The following is a 15,880-nucleotide window of genomic DNA, read 5'->3' as shown; positions in this document are numbered from 1 at the left end:
CTCCAGTCTTCAGTGTCACATGATCTTCAGAAATCATTCTAATATGCTGATTTGCTGCTCAAGAAACATTTCTGATTATTATCAATGTTGAAAACAGTTCTGCTGCTTCATATTTTTGTGGAAACCATGATAAATAAATAGAAAGTAGAAAGATTAATAGAAAGTTCAAAAGAACAGCATTTATTTTGAAATAAATAATAATTATATTTGTATTTACTGTCATTTTGATCAATTTTATGCATTATATGTAGTATGGCGTATATAAAGCAGTGGGTGGATTATGAAAATAATGTACGCTGATGAACTATTCACTATACATCAATTTTGATTTCATGTTGACTTTAACTCTTATTAGTGATTGATCAACACTGATTTTTTCATAAGGTTAGCGTGAATAAAACTCAGATCAGTCCTGGTGAACCCGCTTAGCTAATCACGAACCTTAAGACCTCATGAAGTAATTCAAAATCTAACCAAACATGTAGGAAAAAAACTCCAAAGCAGTCTATCAGTGCAATGCACTTCAGCCAGTGTGTGAGTGTGTGTATTTACAGGTTTGCGTGATCAAACAGTCGTGGCTCTGCTGTGCTGCACCGCGAGCGGTGAATACTCTTTGAAGCGGACGCAGAGTTTGCCGCGAGTCCATGGGTTTTGTAGCGCGAGTGGGCAGAAATCATCCTGTAGCCATTTCTCTCCACCCTCCACCAGCAGAACCAAGCCGAAGTGCTCGAGCTGCTCGCTGTCACACACACACACCTCAGACGCACAGGACGGGTATCTGCACTGATCTGCCGCACAGGTGCACTGCTGCGTGGCTTTCTGCAGGTGATGGCACACGGCGTTGATCTCCTGGACCACCAGACGAACCATCTCTTTGGCCGACGTCTCTGGAGTCACGCGTAACTACAAACACAGACATATGAAGTCAGCAGACTAAATAGTCTGTTTAGTAAACTGGAGTAAACTATGGTTAGGTTTCTTAATGCTCAAATGCAATAACTCGAAACTTTACAATTAGCAGAACTGAATTGAGAATTTAAAATTTCTATTTAATTTCTTAATTTGAATAGAGATAGCAAACAGGATGCAGAATTATATTATATTATAAAACCAATATAATATAATATATAATTATTTTAAATTAGATTTTATTTTTCTATTAATCACTTTAATTTTAGTTAAAATTTATTACATTTTTTTGTGTTTTATTTAGTTTTAATTGTTTTAGTGCATTAAGTTAAACAAAATGAAAATGAGAAATGTCACCTTGGAAAATAGCTGAAATAAAATAAGTTAAATTTGTTTATATTTTATTTTATTTCAGTTAACATTATTTTATTTAAAGTAGCAATTTTTTATGGTTTTCGTTTTAGTTAACTATATAATATAATATAATATATAATTAGAATATCAGAAACAGAATTAAAAAGGAATAAAAGTAAAAAAAAAAAATATATATAGAATATATAGAATATTTCCAAAAACATTAGATATTAATAAAAAATATTTGAAATGCCACCTATATAAATGTAATTAATTAAATATATGTATTAAGCATTTAATTAAATGGTACACATTTATATCCATATTTATATATATAATAATTAGAGATAATGGACAACGATAAAAAAACCCACTTCATTTCCAAGAATGCTAGAATTTAGTCAATATAAGCGATAGATTTAAATTAAAAGTAAAATTAAATTAAATGTATTATTTTATTAAAATATTTTACATTTAATATAATTTATTTAAAAAAACAACAACATGACATGCATTTTGTGGTTGTGAATGGCATTTTAAATGTTTGCATTAATTATTTTGACAGTACTGAACTTTAGTGAAAGTTTAGAGAAACATGTCTAAAGAGTAAATCAGTGAATAAACAGGCATAATTAATTAAAATATAGTGAAACATCTGACACTCCTATGTGGGTGTTATTCAATTTCTTTGAATTTAATTCCTCTTACAGTCATTTCTATTCAAATTCCAATAGTTTCCTGTAGAGCCAATTACATTTATATACACACTAAAGCAGTGAGCACCTTGAGTTTTATCCACCACTGTGATGATTAGTGTATCAGCTCACACACACACACACTCACTTTGACACTGGTGTCTTTGGGTAACCCGGTGCGGTATTGTGGGTAAACTCTCAGTGTGCTGTGGCACAGCTGGTGAGGGGAACCGGCAGAGTGGGTGGAGAGTCGCTGGACGCCGCTGTCCTCTGATAGGGTGCGCACAGGAATGGGGCGGGACTCGGGGGCGGGGAAGCACAGGTCGAAGGAGGAGGGGCATGCCCAGTGCTTCCGATTGGAGGAACTGGTGGGTGTGGATGGCATGGAGACGGGAGGCAGGTACTCCAGACTGCAGGTGCGGATGCACAGCGCCGTTCTCTTCTCCGTGACCCGCAACAGCTCGATCTGACGGCTTGGGAGGATGAAGTCGCTATCGAACGCACTCATGTGCTCGCGTCTACTCATCCCTCCTCCAGTCTGCAGCACGTCCGGCTGAGAGGAGCAAGGCGAGGACTGCGAGGAGGAGGAAGGGTGTGTGGACGTTAAGGATCTGAAGCTGGTAGGAGACGGTGGAAGCAGGTCCAGTTCTCTGGTGCTCTGGGCCACACTGGAGCTGTACTCGCTATCAGTGGTGAGGAACACCTCCGATGAGTTATCCTCATCCGACAGACCGTGGGAATCTTGGGAAAGCCAGAAAGAGAGACTTAAAAGAACAGTTCACTTAAAATTAACATTTTGCCATTATTTACTCACCTTAAAGTTATTTCAAATCTGTGTGCAGTTATATTTTCATAGTGACCATAGAATGTCAAGCTCAAAAAATGATGAAAGAAAGTATTATGAGGAACAGACCCTAGTTTAAGTCATTATTTATTGATCATTTTACCCCCGACTATATTTATATATGGGAATATAGTGCATTGGTTGTATGAACAACTTTTATGCAGTTTTTTGTTTTGTTGTTTTTGTCCTTTTTGGAGCTTATATCCCATATTCACTGGAAAGAACTGTAAATAAATATATGAAAAAATTCAATTTATTTTATTAAATACAAATTGAATGAATTTTATAACAGAAAAAAAAGAGATAATTTTGTGTTCCACAGAAAAATAACAGCATATAGACTTGGAATGACACGAGAGTAAAACAATAATGAGATCATTTTCATTTTTAAGAAAATTACTTTATATTTACTTTTTACAGATAATATAATTAAATAAAATTTTGCTTTAAAAACAAAAAGTCTACAATTACAGTCAAACTCTCAGTGTTTCTGTAAGATGACTTAACTGTATCACAATTTTTTTTAAATCATAATTGATCACATCAATAAACCATTTCTTGGTTTAATACAGGGCTGCATGATTAATCAAATTAAAAACAAAATTGCAATATGGCTTAGTGCGATTATCAAATCTCAAAAATCTAAAGTTTTCTTAAATACTCATAATTTTTTGTTTTACAGTAAAAAGATTACAATATAATATAGCATTATATTGTGATCATACAATATTATTATATTTTGTCATTTTTATTGAATAATAATAATTATTATTATTTAGCCATATTAATATTATTAACCACAACATTTTTGCCTAGTAATAGTTTTGGCTGAAAAAAAAGAAGCTTGGGAGTCTGACATATGCAATTCTAAATCCATAAACAGTAAAACATTCAAAACGTTATCCATGAATGTCAAATTGATCTGGTAGCTCCACTATATTGGGCGATCTGATGAGGTGACACCTGCAGCACGGTCTGGTGATTCTGTGATCTGTACAGGTCAGCGCTCTCTCTCACCGTTGTGTTTACGTGTGCTCTCTGGTGACGGGGTCGGTGAGGGCAGGTAGTCCCCCTGAGAGGAAGTGGAAGCTGTTTTTTCTGGAATACTCTCTTTGGAGAAGTCTATAATCCAGTCCAGACTCACTCCAGAGCTCTGATGCTTATACCGGGCCGACTGGAGGACCACCATCCACCGCGCATCACGCCACAGCTCCTCCAGATGCTGAAAGGGAACACATATAAACGTGATATTCTCATCTGAACTCTCATCATGTGCCTTGTTTTCGGTCAACTACAAACAGGAAACAACACAACAGCTGTATTTGAAATCGTGTATTTCTGGGTAAATTGGTGGTATTTGTGTTGCAGAACCAGTACATTTTAATTTAAACTTAAAAAATTAAATTAACCTATGAGGTTTACACACTCTATATTATATATTATATTTTTTGTTATATTATGCTTTATATATATATATATATAACAATAATGTCATGTGTTTTTTAATTATTTTCTATTCAAGAAATACTCATCACAAGATGAAAAAAAAATTAGGAAATTAAAAAATATATATTATATAAGATATAAATTAAATATCTGACACAGTTTTGCCTCGTAAGTTAATTTATCTTTTCATATATTTAGTTATTTTATCTGAACAATTCTGAACAAAAAAAAGAAATGAACACTTTTATTGAGAAAGGATGCGTTAAATTTATCAAAAGTGACAGTAAAAAACTATTTGCGGTATGTTGGACACACTTTTTAAAACAAAATTCATACTTTTATTCAGTAATGATCTATTAAATTGATCAAAAGTGACATAAAAACACTGAAGTACATTTTAACTTTAACTTGCTTACTAATAATTATGTCTACTTATCAAATCAACAAATAAATGCACATGAAACATTGATTAAATTATTGTATTATTTGAGAATTAAGAGACTGTGGCAGTGTTTATTCACAGGTTATTCAAGGTTGATTCTGTGTTTAAATTATTATCTTTTTTTCAGAAATACTCATCACAAGATAAAGGCTTGTTTTTTGTGAGAAAAAAAACACGCAAATAAAATATAACATAAGATATTTAATATTAAAGGGGTCATATGATGCAATTTCATTTTTTCCTTTCTCTTTGGAGTGTTACAAGCTCTTGGTGCATAAAGAAGATCTGTAAAGTTGTAAAGACTAAAGTCTCAAATCCAAAGAGATATTCTTGATAAAAGTTAAGAGTCAGCCACGCCTACCTAAAACGGCTCGTTCTAACACGCCCCCACATGTCTACCTCACTATGTGGGAAGATTTGCATAACGCCACCCAAATGTTCACGCAAAGAAAGAAGGCGTAACTTTTATTCTCGCTGTAGTATTGTTGAACAAATAAATGCACATGAAACATTGATTAAATTATTGTATTATTTGAGAATTAAGAGACTGTGGCAGTGTTTATTCACAGGTTATTCAAGGTTGAGTCTGTGTTTAAATTATTATCTTTTTTTTCAGAAATACTCATCACAAGATAAAGGCTTGTTTTTTGTGAGAAAAAAAACACGCAAATAAAATATAACATAAGATATTTAATATTAAAGGGGTCATATGATGCCATTTCATTTTTTCCTTTCTCTTTGGAGTGTTACAAGCTCTTGGTGCATAAAGAAGATCTGTAAAGTTGTAAAGACTAAAGTCTCAAATCCAAAGAGATATTCTTTATAAAAGTTAAGAGTCAGCCACACCTACCTAAAACGCCTCGTTCTAACATGCCCCCACATATCTACCTCACTGTGTGGGAAGATTTGCATAACGCCACCCAAATGTTCACGCAAAGAAAGAAGGCGTAACTTTTATTCTCGCTGTAGTACTGTTGCTGCCGCTGCTGCTATGTCGTGAAGGCGCTGTGCTTCGTTGTGAAAGCGAAACTACTTTGTTTGGTCTTCCAAAAGAGGACGATATCCACTTCGTCATGCCTAGAGCTGATCCGTGCTGGTCGCTGAGGAAATACATCAACTTTGTGCTGTGGATCGCCGGCACATTTTATGGAGGACTGTTTACTGATCCTGGGAGAGTAACGTTAGACTAAAATGCTGGCAGTTCTGACTCACGTAAGTACGTTTTCTTTTATCATTTGCCACTGATGATTTAAATGCGAGTTTTGGGCAGTGTAGAGTAACGTTAGCACTTATTGTTTGTCATTTCTCTGATCACAAATGCAGACAGGGTTTTATGTTTACGCGGCACAATGCGATGCAAAAAAAAAGTAATTATAATCAGTAATTATGTCCCCATTGGATGCAACAAATGCCTAGTTTGTAATGGGTTTTAATGTTTTTGTCTCGTCGCTCCGGCCGGACAGGGCATCATCACAGTATGGTGAGGGGCGTAACATTTCCGTCACACACTTGAGGTATTCGGCCAATCACAACGCATTGGATAGCTGGCCAATCACAGCACACCTCACTTTTTCAGACCGATGAGTTTTGTAAATCGACAAATCGACGCGTTTCAGAAAGGCGGGGCATAGAGGAGAAACAATAATGTACAGTATGTGGAAAATAATGTATTTTTTTAAATTATAAACACATTTCATTACACCAAATAATGTTCTTTTTAGCAGCATCATATGACCCCTTTAAGATACGATGAAAAAAATGTACCTTATACAGTGTTGCTTCCTAATTAAACTGATCTTTTTTTATATATTTAGATATTTTATCTGAACAATTAGACAAAAATACTCATTTAAAATAGGCTTTTTTGCAGTGTAACAATGTAGTTCAATGGTAGACTGTCAAACAACAATCTTAAATTCAGACAACTCAGCTCAATGATCACACGGGCTGATCTTCAGCTCTGCATCTATTAAAGATGATACTGTAAATGCCGCAGTTGAACAGTTTGTTCTGACTTTTATTGCAGGCTTACTGTCATCAGTTACACCTTTGAAAGCTGAACTGGAGTGGCGGGCTGCCAGTGTTAAATTGCACAGAGGACAGAAATACCTGCAAATACTCCTCAACCTGCTGATGTTTCTGCTTGGCAGCGAAGTGCTCGGACTCAGAGAACGCCTCGCGCAAAGTCTGCTGGGACATCAGGGACTCCAGAGCCAGCAGGGCCGACACGCGGCAGTACAGGCCGATGAAACTGGGGCAGTAGGCCTCGAAATGAACTACACAGACGGAGAGTGAGAGCACGGCGGGGGACGGGACAGAAGATACGTGTGTGTGTGAATGTGTTTATGGTGTGTCGTCTCACCTAACTCAAAGATCTGCAGCGGCAGGGTGAAGAATCCTGAGCGCGGCGAGCAGAGATGGTTCTGTCCAGGCGGTGAACACACCTCCTCACACGGTGGGAGGAGCAACAGGAAAGACACGCCTCCTCCCAACTCAACCACCTCCTTCACATACACACGGAAATCCTGTGCCTGATATATGAGGAAAAGGAGAAATGTTAGTATTTGTTCTAAAGAACCTTTTTATTTATTTTATAATTTTTTTTGCTGTATAGGGCCATATGGAATATGGTTTTGGAAATTAAACTAGTTCTTCATTCTACATTGTTCTGATTTTAATGGTTTATGTTTTCATTCATCAGACTCTAATGTACTATTTGTGGTACATTATGGCACTTTATTTAAGGGGATTAATACTTTAATGTAGCAAGGATGCATTAAATTGACAAAACACTATTTGCTGTAAATTCCGTCCGTTTTTGGTAGAAAATATTACTTTTATACACGGGATGCATTAAATCGATCAAAAGTGACAGTAAAACACTATTTGTGGTACATTATGGCCCTTTTTTAAAATAAATTAATACTTTTGTTTAGAAAGGATGTATTAAATCAGTCAAAAGTGACAATAAAACACTATTTGCAGTAAATCATGGCCCCTTTTTAAAATAAATTTATATTTTATTCAGAAAGGATGCATTAAACTGATCAATAATGACAGTAAAATGTTATTTGTTATACATCATGACACTTTCAAAATAAATTAATGCTTTTATTTAGAACGGATCTATTAAATTGATCAAAAGTGACAGTAAAACATTATTTGCGGCACATTTCAACTTTAGCTTGCTTACTAGTAATTATGACTACTTATCAAATCAATGAATAAATGCACATGAAGTACTGATTGTTGTTGATTGTGATTACTGATTATGATTTAAAAAGAATCAAATTAAGACTGATTCCCTAATGAATCATTTATGTTGATTCATGAACTGGTTCAAACATCTCCAGATTTTTCCATCACTATTTACACTGTAAAAACTTATTTTTTGAAGTTGTATATTTTTTTTATATTATAAATATTATATAATATATTAAATATTATATATATATAAATAAAGACTATTGGAGTAGGTTTTGCAAAAAACAATTTCAGCCTTTCTACTTAAAAAAATAAATAAAAATCACATTTAATTCAGCGTGTTACTTGTCATTTCTTTGTAATTATTTACAGTATTATGCATATTATGGTATATTTGTTTAAATGCTTTTAATTTAAGCGGATTAAAAAAATATATAACAGTGATAAGAAATATAATTATATTTTTAATATAATAATAAAAAATTACAAAAAAACATTACAGTAGTGAGGACAAGATGGGTTTAATTTTTAATGAAAATACTGTTACAATCCAAACATCTTAAATAATGTCTTCAAAATCGGCTTCTTTTTCTTTATTCAAAATGATAATTTCCTATTTTTCTTTTGATTTTGAGGTGAAATACAACTTCAAATTCATCTCACAAGATATACAGTGTCTGGAACATTCTGTGTGCAGTCAGAATGATATGGAATGGAAAAATAGACAAACACACACACACACACACACACACACACACACACACACACACAGACACAAGAAGAACTATCTGCAAAACCCTATTGTAAAGACTAAAGTCTCAAATCCAAAGAGATATTCTTGATAAAAGTTAAGAGTCAGCCACGCCTACCTAAAACGGCTCGTTCTAACACGCCCCCACATGTCTACCTCACTATGTGGGAAGATTTGCATAACGCCACCCAAATGTTCACGCAAAGAAAGAAGGCGTAACTTTTATTCTCGCTGTAGTACTGTTGCTGCCGCTGCTGCTATGTCGTGAAGGCGCTGTGCTTCGTTGTGAAAGCGAAACTACTTTGTTTGGTCTTCCAAAAGAGGACGATATCCGCTTCGTCATGCCTAGAGCTGATCCGTGCTGGTCGCTGAGGAAATACATCAACTTAGTGCTGTGGATCGCCGGCACATTTTATGGAGGACTGTTTACTGATCCTGGGAGAGTAACGTTAGACTAAAATGCTGGCAGTTCTGACTCATGTAAGTACGTTTTCTTTTATCATTTGCCACTGATGATTTAAATGCGAGTTTTGGGCAGTGTAGAGTAACGTTAGCACTTATTGTTTGTCATTTCTCTGATCACAAATGCAGACAGGGTTTTATGTTTACGCGGCACAATGCGATGCAAAAAAAAAGTAATTATAATCAGTAATTATGTCCCCATTGGATGCAACAAATGCCTAGTTTGTAATGGGTTTTAATGTTTTTGTCTCGTCGCTCCGGCCGGACAGGGCATCATCACAGTATGGTGAGGGGCGTAACATTTCCGTCACACACTTGAGGGATTCGGCCAATCACAACGCATTGGATAGCTGGCCAATCACAGCACACCTCACTTTTTCAGACCGATGAGTTTTGTAAATCGACAAATCGACGCGTTTCAGAAAGGCGGGGCATAGAGGAGAAACAATAATGTACAGTATGTGGAAAATAATGTGTTTTTTTAAATTATAAACACATTTCATTACACCAAATAATGTTCTTTTTAGCAGCATCATATGACCCCTTTAAGATACGATGAAAAAAATGTACCTTATACAGTGTTGCTTCCTAATTAAACTGATCTTTTTTTATATATTTAGATATTTTATCTGAACAATTAGACAAAAATACTCATTTAAAATAGGCTTTTTTGCAGTGTAACAATGTAGTTCAATGGTAGACTGTCAAACAACAATCTTAAATTCAGACAACTCAGCTCAATGATCACACGGGCTGATCTTCAGCTCTGCATCTATTAAAGATGATACTGTAAATGCCGCAGTTGAACAGTTTGTTCTGACTTTTATTGCAGGCTTACTGTCATCAGTTACACCTTTGAAAGCTGAACTGGAGTGGCGGGCTGCCAGTGTTAAATTGCACAGAGGACAGAAATACCTGCAAATACTCCTCAACCTGCTGATGTTTCTGCTTGGCAGCGAAGTGCTCGGACTCAGAGAACGCCTCGCGCAAAGTCTGCTGGGACATCAGGGACTCCAGAGCCAGCAGGGCCGACACGCGGCAGTACAGGCCGATGAAACTGGGGCAGTAGGCCTCGAAATGAACTACACAGACGGAGAGTGAGAGCACGGCGGGGGACGGGACAGAAGATACGTGTGTGTGTGAATGTGTTTATGGTGTGTCGTCTCACCTAACTCAAAGATCTGCAGCGGCAGGGTGAAGAATCCTGAGCGCGGCGAGCAGAGATGGTTCTGTCCAGGCGGTGAACACACCTCCTCACACGGTGGGAGGAGCAACAGGAAAGACACGCCTCCTCCCAACTCAACCACCTCCTTCACATACACACGGAAATCCTGTGCCTGATATATGAGGAAAAGGAGAAATGTTAGTATTTGTTCTAAAGAACCTTTTTATTTATTTTATAATTTTTTTTGCTGTATAGGGCCATATGGAATATGGTTTTGGAAATTAAACTAGTTCTTCATTCTACATTGTTCTGATTTTAATGGTTTATGTTTTCATTCATCAGACTCTAATGTACTATTTGTGGTACATTATGGCACTTTATTTAAGGGGATTAATACTTTAATGTAGCAAGGATGCATTAAATTGACAAAACACTATTTGCTGTAAATTCCGTCCGTTTTTGGTAGAAAATATTACTTTTATACACGGGATGCATTAAATCGATCAAAAGTGACAGTAAAACACTATTTGTGGTACATTATGGCCCTTTTTTAAAATAAATTAATACTTTTGTTTAGAAAGGATGTATTAAATCAGTCAAAAGTGACAATAAAACACTATTTGCAGTAAATCATGGCCCCTTTTTAAAATAAATTTATATTTTATTCAGAAAGGATGCATTAAACTGATCAATAATGACAGTAAAATGTTATTTGTTATACATCATGACACTTTCAAAATAAATTAATGCTTTTATTTAGAACGGATCTATTAAATTGATCAAAAGTGACAGTAAAACATTATTTGCGGCACATTTCAACTTTAGCTTGCTTACTAGTAATTATGACTACTTATCAAATCAATGAATAAATGCACATGAAGTACTGATTGTTGTTGATTGTGATTACTGATTACGATTTAAAAAGAATCAAATTAAGACTGATTCCCTAATGAATCATTTATGTTGATTCATGAACTGGTTCAAACATCTCCAGATTTTTCCATCACTATTTACACTGTAAAAACTTATTTTTTGAAGTTGTATATTTTTTTTATATTATAAATATTATATAATATATTAAATATTATATATATAAATAAAGACTATTGGAGTAGGTTTTGCAAAAAACAATTTCAGCCTTTCTACTTAAAAAAATAAATAAAAATCACATTTAATTCAGCGTGTTACTTGTCATTTCTTTGTAATTATTTGTGAAATTTACTACCATTTTCCTACACCAAATGTTTTCAGTGTAGAAATTTCCATGACTTTCCCATTTACACACACAATACATGCAAAACAGGCTAGCGGGCATGTTTCATCTGTGTCATGTATGTAAATGTGTGCATTTGATACTGTGTGGCCCCTAAATTCCCACATAAATGGCATTGATTTGCTTGTGCTATCAAGCTAATTGTGTGTCTATGTGTGGAAGTGTGAATGCACAAACCTGGCGGTTGGGAATGTTGATGTAGGCGAGTAAATCTTTAGCAGCGGTCCGTAAGTCCAGTAGGAGGCGATGTGGAGCGCTCTGGACATCGTCACACACCTTCGCGCTGTCCTGCAGCGAACTCAGCGACTGAAGCCACTGCCATTCTTCCCTATGAAAAAACAAACACATAAAATTACTACGCATATATATATAAAGGCATCCGCATGCATAACACAACCATAACCGCGTCATACCTGGAGACGTGGCCATTGTCTCGTATTTTGACGTGGCACAGCACGTTTGGGTGTTTGTGTGACACGAGCATCCTGATCTGGTCCACCGAGGTGTACAGCTTCAGATATCCCAGATACAGGCCCGGAGACAGACACTTCCTGCTGCGCCGGTGATACGCCAGCTTCTCCTGCACACCAAGAGCTCATTAGATAACACGAATCTCATGAAACCTGTCAAGAACACATCCAGATCGATAATCATCCCAAAAACAAGTGAAATAAACATGGCATGTTATTACTGCTTCTCTGGAGTACTTCTTTCTGATTGGTTATTCATGGTAAAATATTTCTGAATATGTGAATAACTGACCGTTCACCTGGGAAAAGTATGTTTTGTTCAAGCTGTGCTCGTATTCTGCAAGCTAATAAAATAATCTCAACTCATATCAGCCATTTCAACTTTTTCCTTTACATCTATGTACATATTGTTTTAATTAAGCAGGAAAATGTACAGCCGAATGGACGTTGTTGCAAAATAAAAACCAGGACTGATCAGGACTGCGTTGCACTTAAAAAAAATAAGATTTAATTTTTAAATCTTATTACTATAATGTGAGGGAAATAGATAGATAGATAGATAGATAGATAGATAGATAGATAGATAGATAGAGATAGTATATTATTATGCATATTATGGTATATTTGTTTAAATGCTTTTAATTTAAGCGGATTAAAAAAATATATAACAGTGATAAGAAATATAATTATATTTTTAATATAATAATAAAAAATTACAAAAAAACATTACAGTAGTGAGGACAAGATGGGTTTAATTTTTAATGAAAATACTGTTACAATCCAAACATCTTAAATAATGTCTTCAAAATCGGCTTCTTTTTCTTTATTCAAAATGATAATTTCCTATTTTTCTTTTGATTTTGAGGTGAAATACAACTTCAAATTCATCTCACAAGATATACAGTGTCTGGAACATTCTGTGTGCAGTCTGAATGATATGGAATGGAAAAATAGACAAACACACACACACACACACAGAGGTATGAAGAACTTCCTGCAATAGCCTGAAATTGACCCACGTTTATCATTTCTAAACTATTTGACTGAGAGACTGACTCTGGAGCCATGTGGTTGTTGAGCTGTGGAACCACTTTCACCACACACACACACACACACACACACACACACACACACACACACACACTCACAATTGTGTGTCTATGTGTGGAAGTGTGAATGCACAAACCTGGCGGTTGGGAATGTTGATGTAGGCGAGTAAATCTTTAGCAGCGGTCCGTAAGTCCAGTAGGAGGCGATGTGGAGCGCTCTGGACATCGTCACACACCTTCGCGCTGTCCTGCAGCGAACTCAGCGACTGAAGCCACTGCCATTCTTCCCTATGAAAAAACAAACACATAAAATTACTACGCATATATATATAAAGGCATCCGCATGCATAACACAACCATAACCGCGTCATACCTGGAGACGTGGCCATTGTCTCGTATTTTGACGTGGCACAGCACGTTTGGGTGTTTGTGTGACACGAGCATCCTGATCTGGTCCACCGAGGTGTACAGCTTCAGATATCCCAGATACAGGCCCGGAGACAGACACTTCCTGCTGCGCCGGTGATACGCCAGCTTCTCCTGCACACCAAGAGCTCATTAGATAACACGAATCTCATGAAACCTGTCAAGAACACATCCAGATCGATAATCATCCCAAAAATAAGTGAAATAAACATGACATGTTATTACTGCTTCTCTGGAGTACTTCTTTCTGATTGGTTATTCATGGTAAAATATTTCTGAATATGTGAATAACTGACCGTTCACCTGGGAAAAGTATGTTTTGTTCAAGCTGTGCTCGTATTCTGCAAGCTAATAAAATAATCTCAACTCATATCAGCCATTTCAACTTTTTCCTTTACATCTATGTACATATTGTTTTAATTAAGCAGGAAAATGTACAGCCGAATGGACGTTGTTGCAAAATAAAAACCAGGACTGATCAGGACTGCGTTGCACTTAAAAAAAATAAGATTTTATTTTTTAATCTTATTACTATAATGTGAGGGAAATAGATAGATAGATAGATAGATAGATAGATAGATAGATAGATAGATAGAGATAGTATATTATTATGCATATTATGGTATATTTGTTTAAATGCTTTTAATTTAAGCGGATTAAAAAAATATATAACAGTGATAAGAAATATAATTATATTTTTAATATAATAATAAAAAATTACAAAAAAACATTACAGTAGTGAGGACAAGATGGGTTTAATTTTTTATGAAAATACTGTTACAATCCAAACATCTTAAATAATGTCTTCAAAATCGGCTTCTTTTTCTTTATTCAAAATGATAATTTCCTATTTTTCTTTTGATTTTGAGGTGAAATACAACTTCAAATTCATCTCACAAGATATACAGTGTCTGGAACATTCTGTGTGCAGTCTGAATGATATGGAATGGAAAAATAGACAAACACACACACACACACACAGAGGTATGAAGAACTTCCTGCAATAGCCTGAAATTGACCCACGTTTATCATTTCTAAACTATTTGACTGAGAGACTGACTCTGGAGCCATGTGGTTGTTGAGCTGTGGAACCACTTTCACCACACACACACACACACACACACACACACACACACACACACACACACTCACAGGGAATGTTGATGTAGGCGAGTAAATCTTTAGCAGCGGTCCGTAAGTCCAGTAGGAGGCGATGTGGAGCGCTCTGGACATCGTCACACACCTTCGCGCTGTCCTGCAGCGAACTCAGCGACTGAAGCCACTGCCATTCTTCCCTATGAAAAAACAAACACATAAAATTACTACGCATATATATATAAAGGCATCCGCATGCATAACACAACCATAACCGCGTCATACCTGGAGACGTGGCCATTGTCTCGTATTTTGACGTGGCACAGCACGTTTGGGTGTTTGTGTGACACGAGCATCCTGATCTGGTCCACCGAGGTGTACAGCTTCAGATATCCCAGATACAGGCCCGGAGACAGACACTTCCTGCTGCGCCGGTGATACGCCAGCTTCTCCTGCACACCAAGAGCTCATTAGATAACACGAATCTCATGAAACCTGTCAAGAACACATCCAGATCGATAATCATCCCAAAAATAAGTGAAATAAACATGACATGTTATTACTGCTTCTCTGGAGTACTTCTTTCTGATTGGTTATTCATGGTAAAATATTTCTGAATATGTGAATAACTGACCGTTCACCTGGGAAAAGTATGTTTTGTTCAAGCTGTGCTCGTATTCTGCAAGCTAATAAAATAATCTCAACTCATATCAGCCATTTCAACTTTTTCCTTTACATCTATGTACATATTGTTTTAATTAAGCAGGAAAATGTACAGCCGAATGGACGTTATTGCAAAATAAAAACCAGGACTGCGTTGCACTTAAAAAAAATAAGATTTTATTTTTTAATCTTATTACTATAATGTGAGGGAAATAGATAGATAGATAGATAGATAGATAGATAGATAGATAGATAGATAGAGATAGTACAGTATTATGCATATTATGGTATATTTGTTTAAATGCTTTTAATTTAAGCGGATTAAAAAAATATATAACAGTGATAAGAAATATAATTATATTTTTAATATAATAATAAAAAATTACAAAAAAACATTACAGTAGTGAGGACAAGATGGGTTTAATTTTTTATGAAAATACTGTTACAATCCAAACATCTTAAATAATGTCTTCAAAATCGGCTTCTTTTTCTTTATTCAAAATGATAATTTCCTATTTTTCTTTTGATTTTGAGGTGAAATACAACTTCAAATTCATCTCACAAGATATACAGTGTCTGGAACATTCTGTGTTCAGTCAGAATGATATTGAATGGAAAAATAGACAAACACA

At 35.6% G+C, this 15,880-nt stretch overlaps 1 protein-coding gene across 1 annotated transcript in view; it reads right to left on the bottom strand.

Moving 5' to 3' along the window:
- Nucleotides 1-260: 260 nt before the first annotated feature.
- LOC107556632 (ankyrin repeat and fibronectin type-III domain-containing protein 1-like) overlaps nt 261-15,880 on the bottom strand; it is a 26,563-nt gene continuing 10,943 nt past the window's right edge. The window contains exons 12-18 of the mRNA XM_016239768.1: nt 14,871-15,037; nt 13,202-13,352; nt 10,276-10,444; nt 10,023-10,189; nt 3,820-4,024; nt 2,107-2,699; nt 261-903 (exon numbers count right to left, since the gene is read on the bottom strand). Of these exons, the coding sequence (XP_016095254.1) occupies nt 565-903; nt 2,107-2,699; nt 3,820-4,024; nt 10,023-10,189; nt 10,276-10,444; nt 13,202-13,352; nt 14,871-15,037 (1,791 nt within the window). The 3' untranslated portion in view covers nt 261-564. The remainder of the gene's footprint in view (nt 904-2,106; nt 2,700-3,819; nt 4,025-10,022; nt 10,190-10,275; nt 10,445-13,201; nt 13,353-14,870; nt 15,038-15,880) is intronic.

This window comes from Sinocyclocheilus grahami, unplaced genomic scaffold, assembly GCF_001515645.1.
Source record: "Sinocyclocheilus grahami isolate Dianchi unplaced genomic scaffold, SAMN03320097.WGS_v1.1 scaffold575.1, whole genome shotgun sequence".
In the NCBI taxonomy this organism is placed as follows: domain Eukaryota; kingdom Metazoa; phylum Chordata; class Actinopteri; order Cypriniformes; family Cyprinidae; genus Sinocyclocheilus; species Sinocyclocheilus grahami.
The sequence above is the reverse complement of the archived record's forward strand: the minus strand, read 5'-3'. Positions and strand labels throughout refer to the sequence as shown.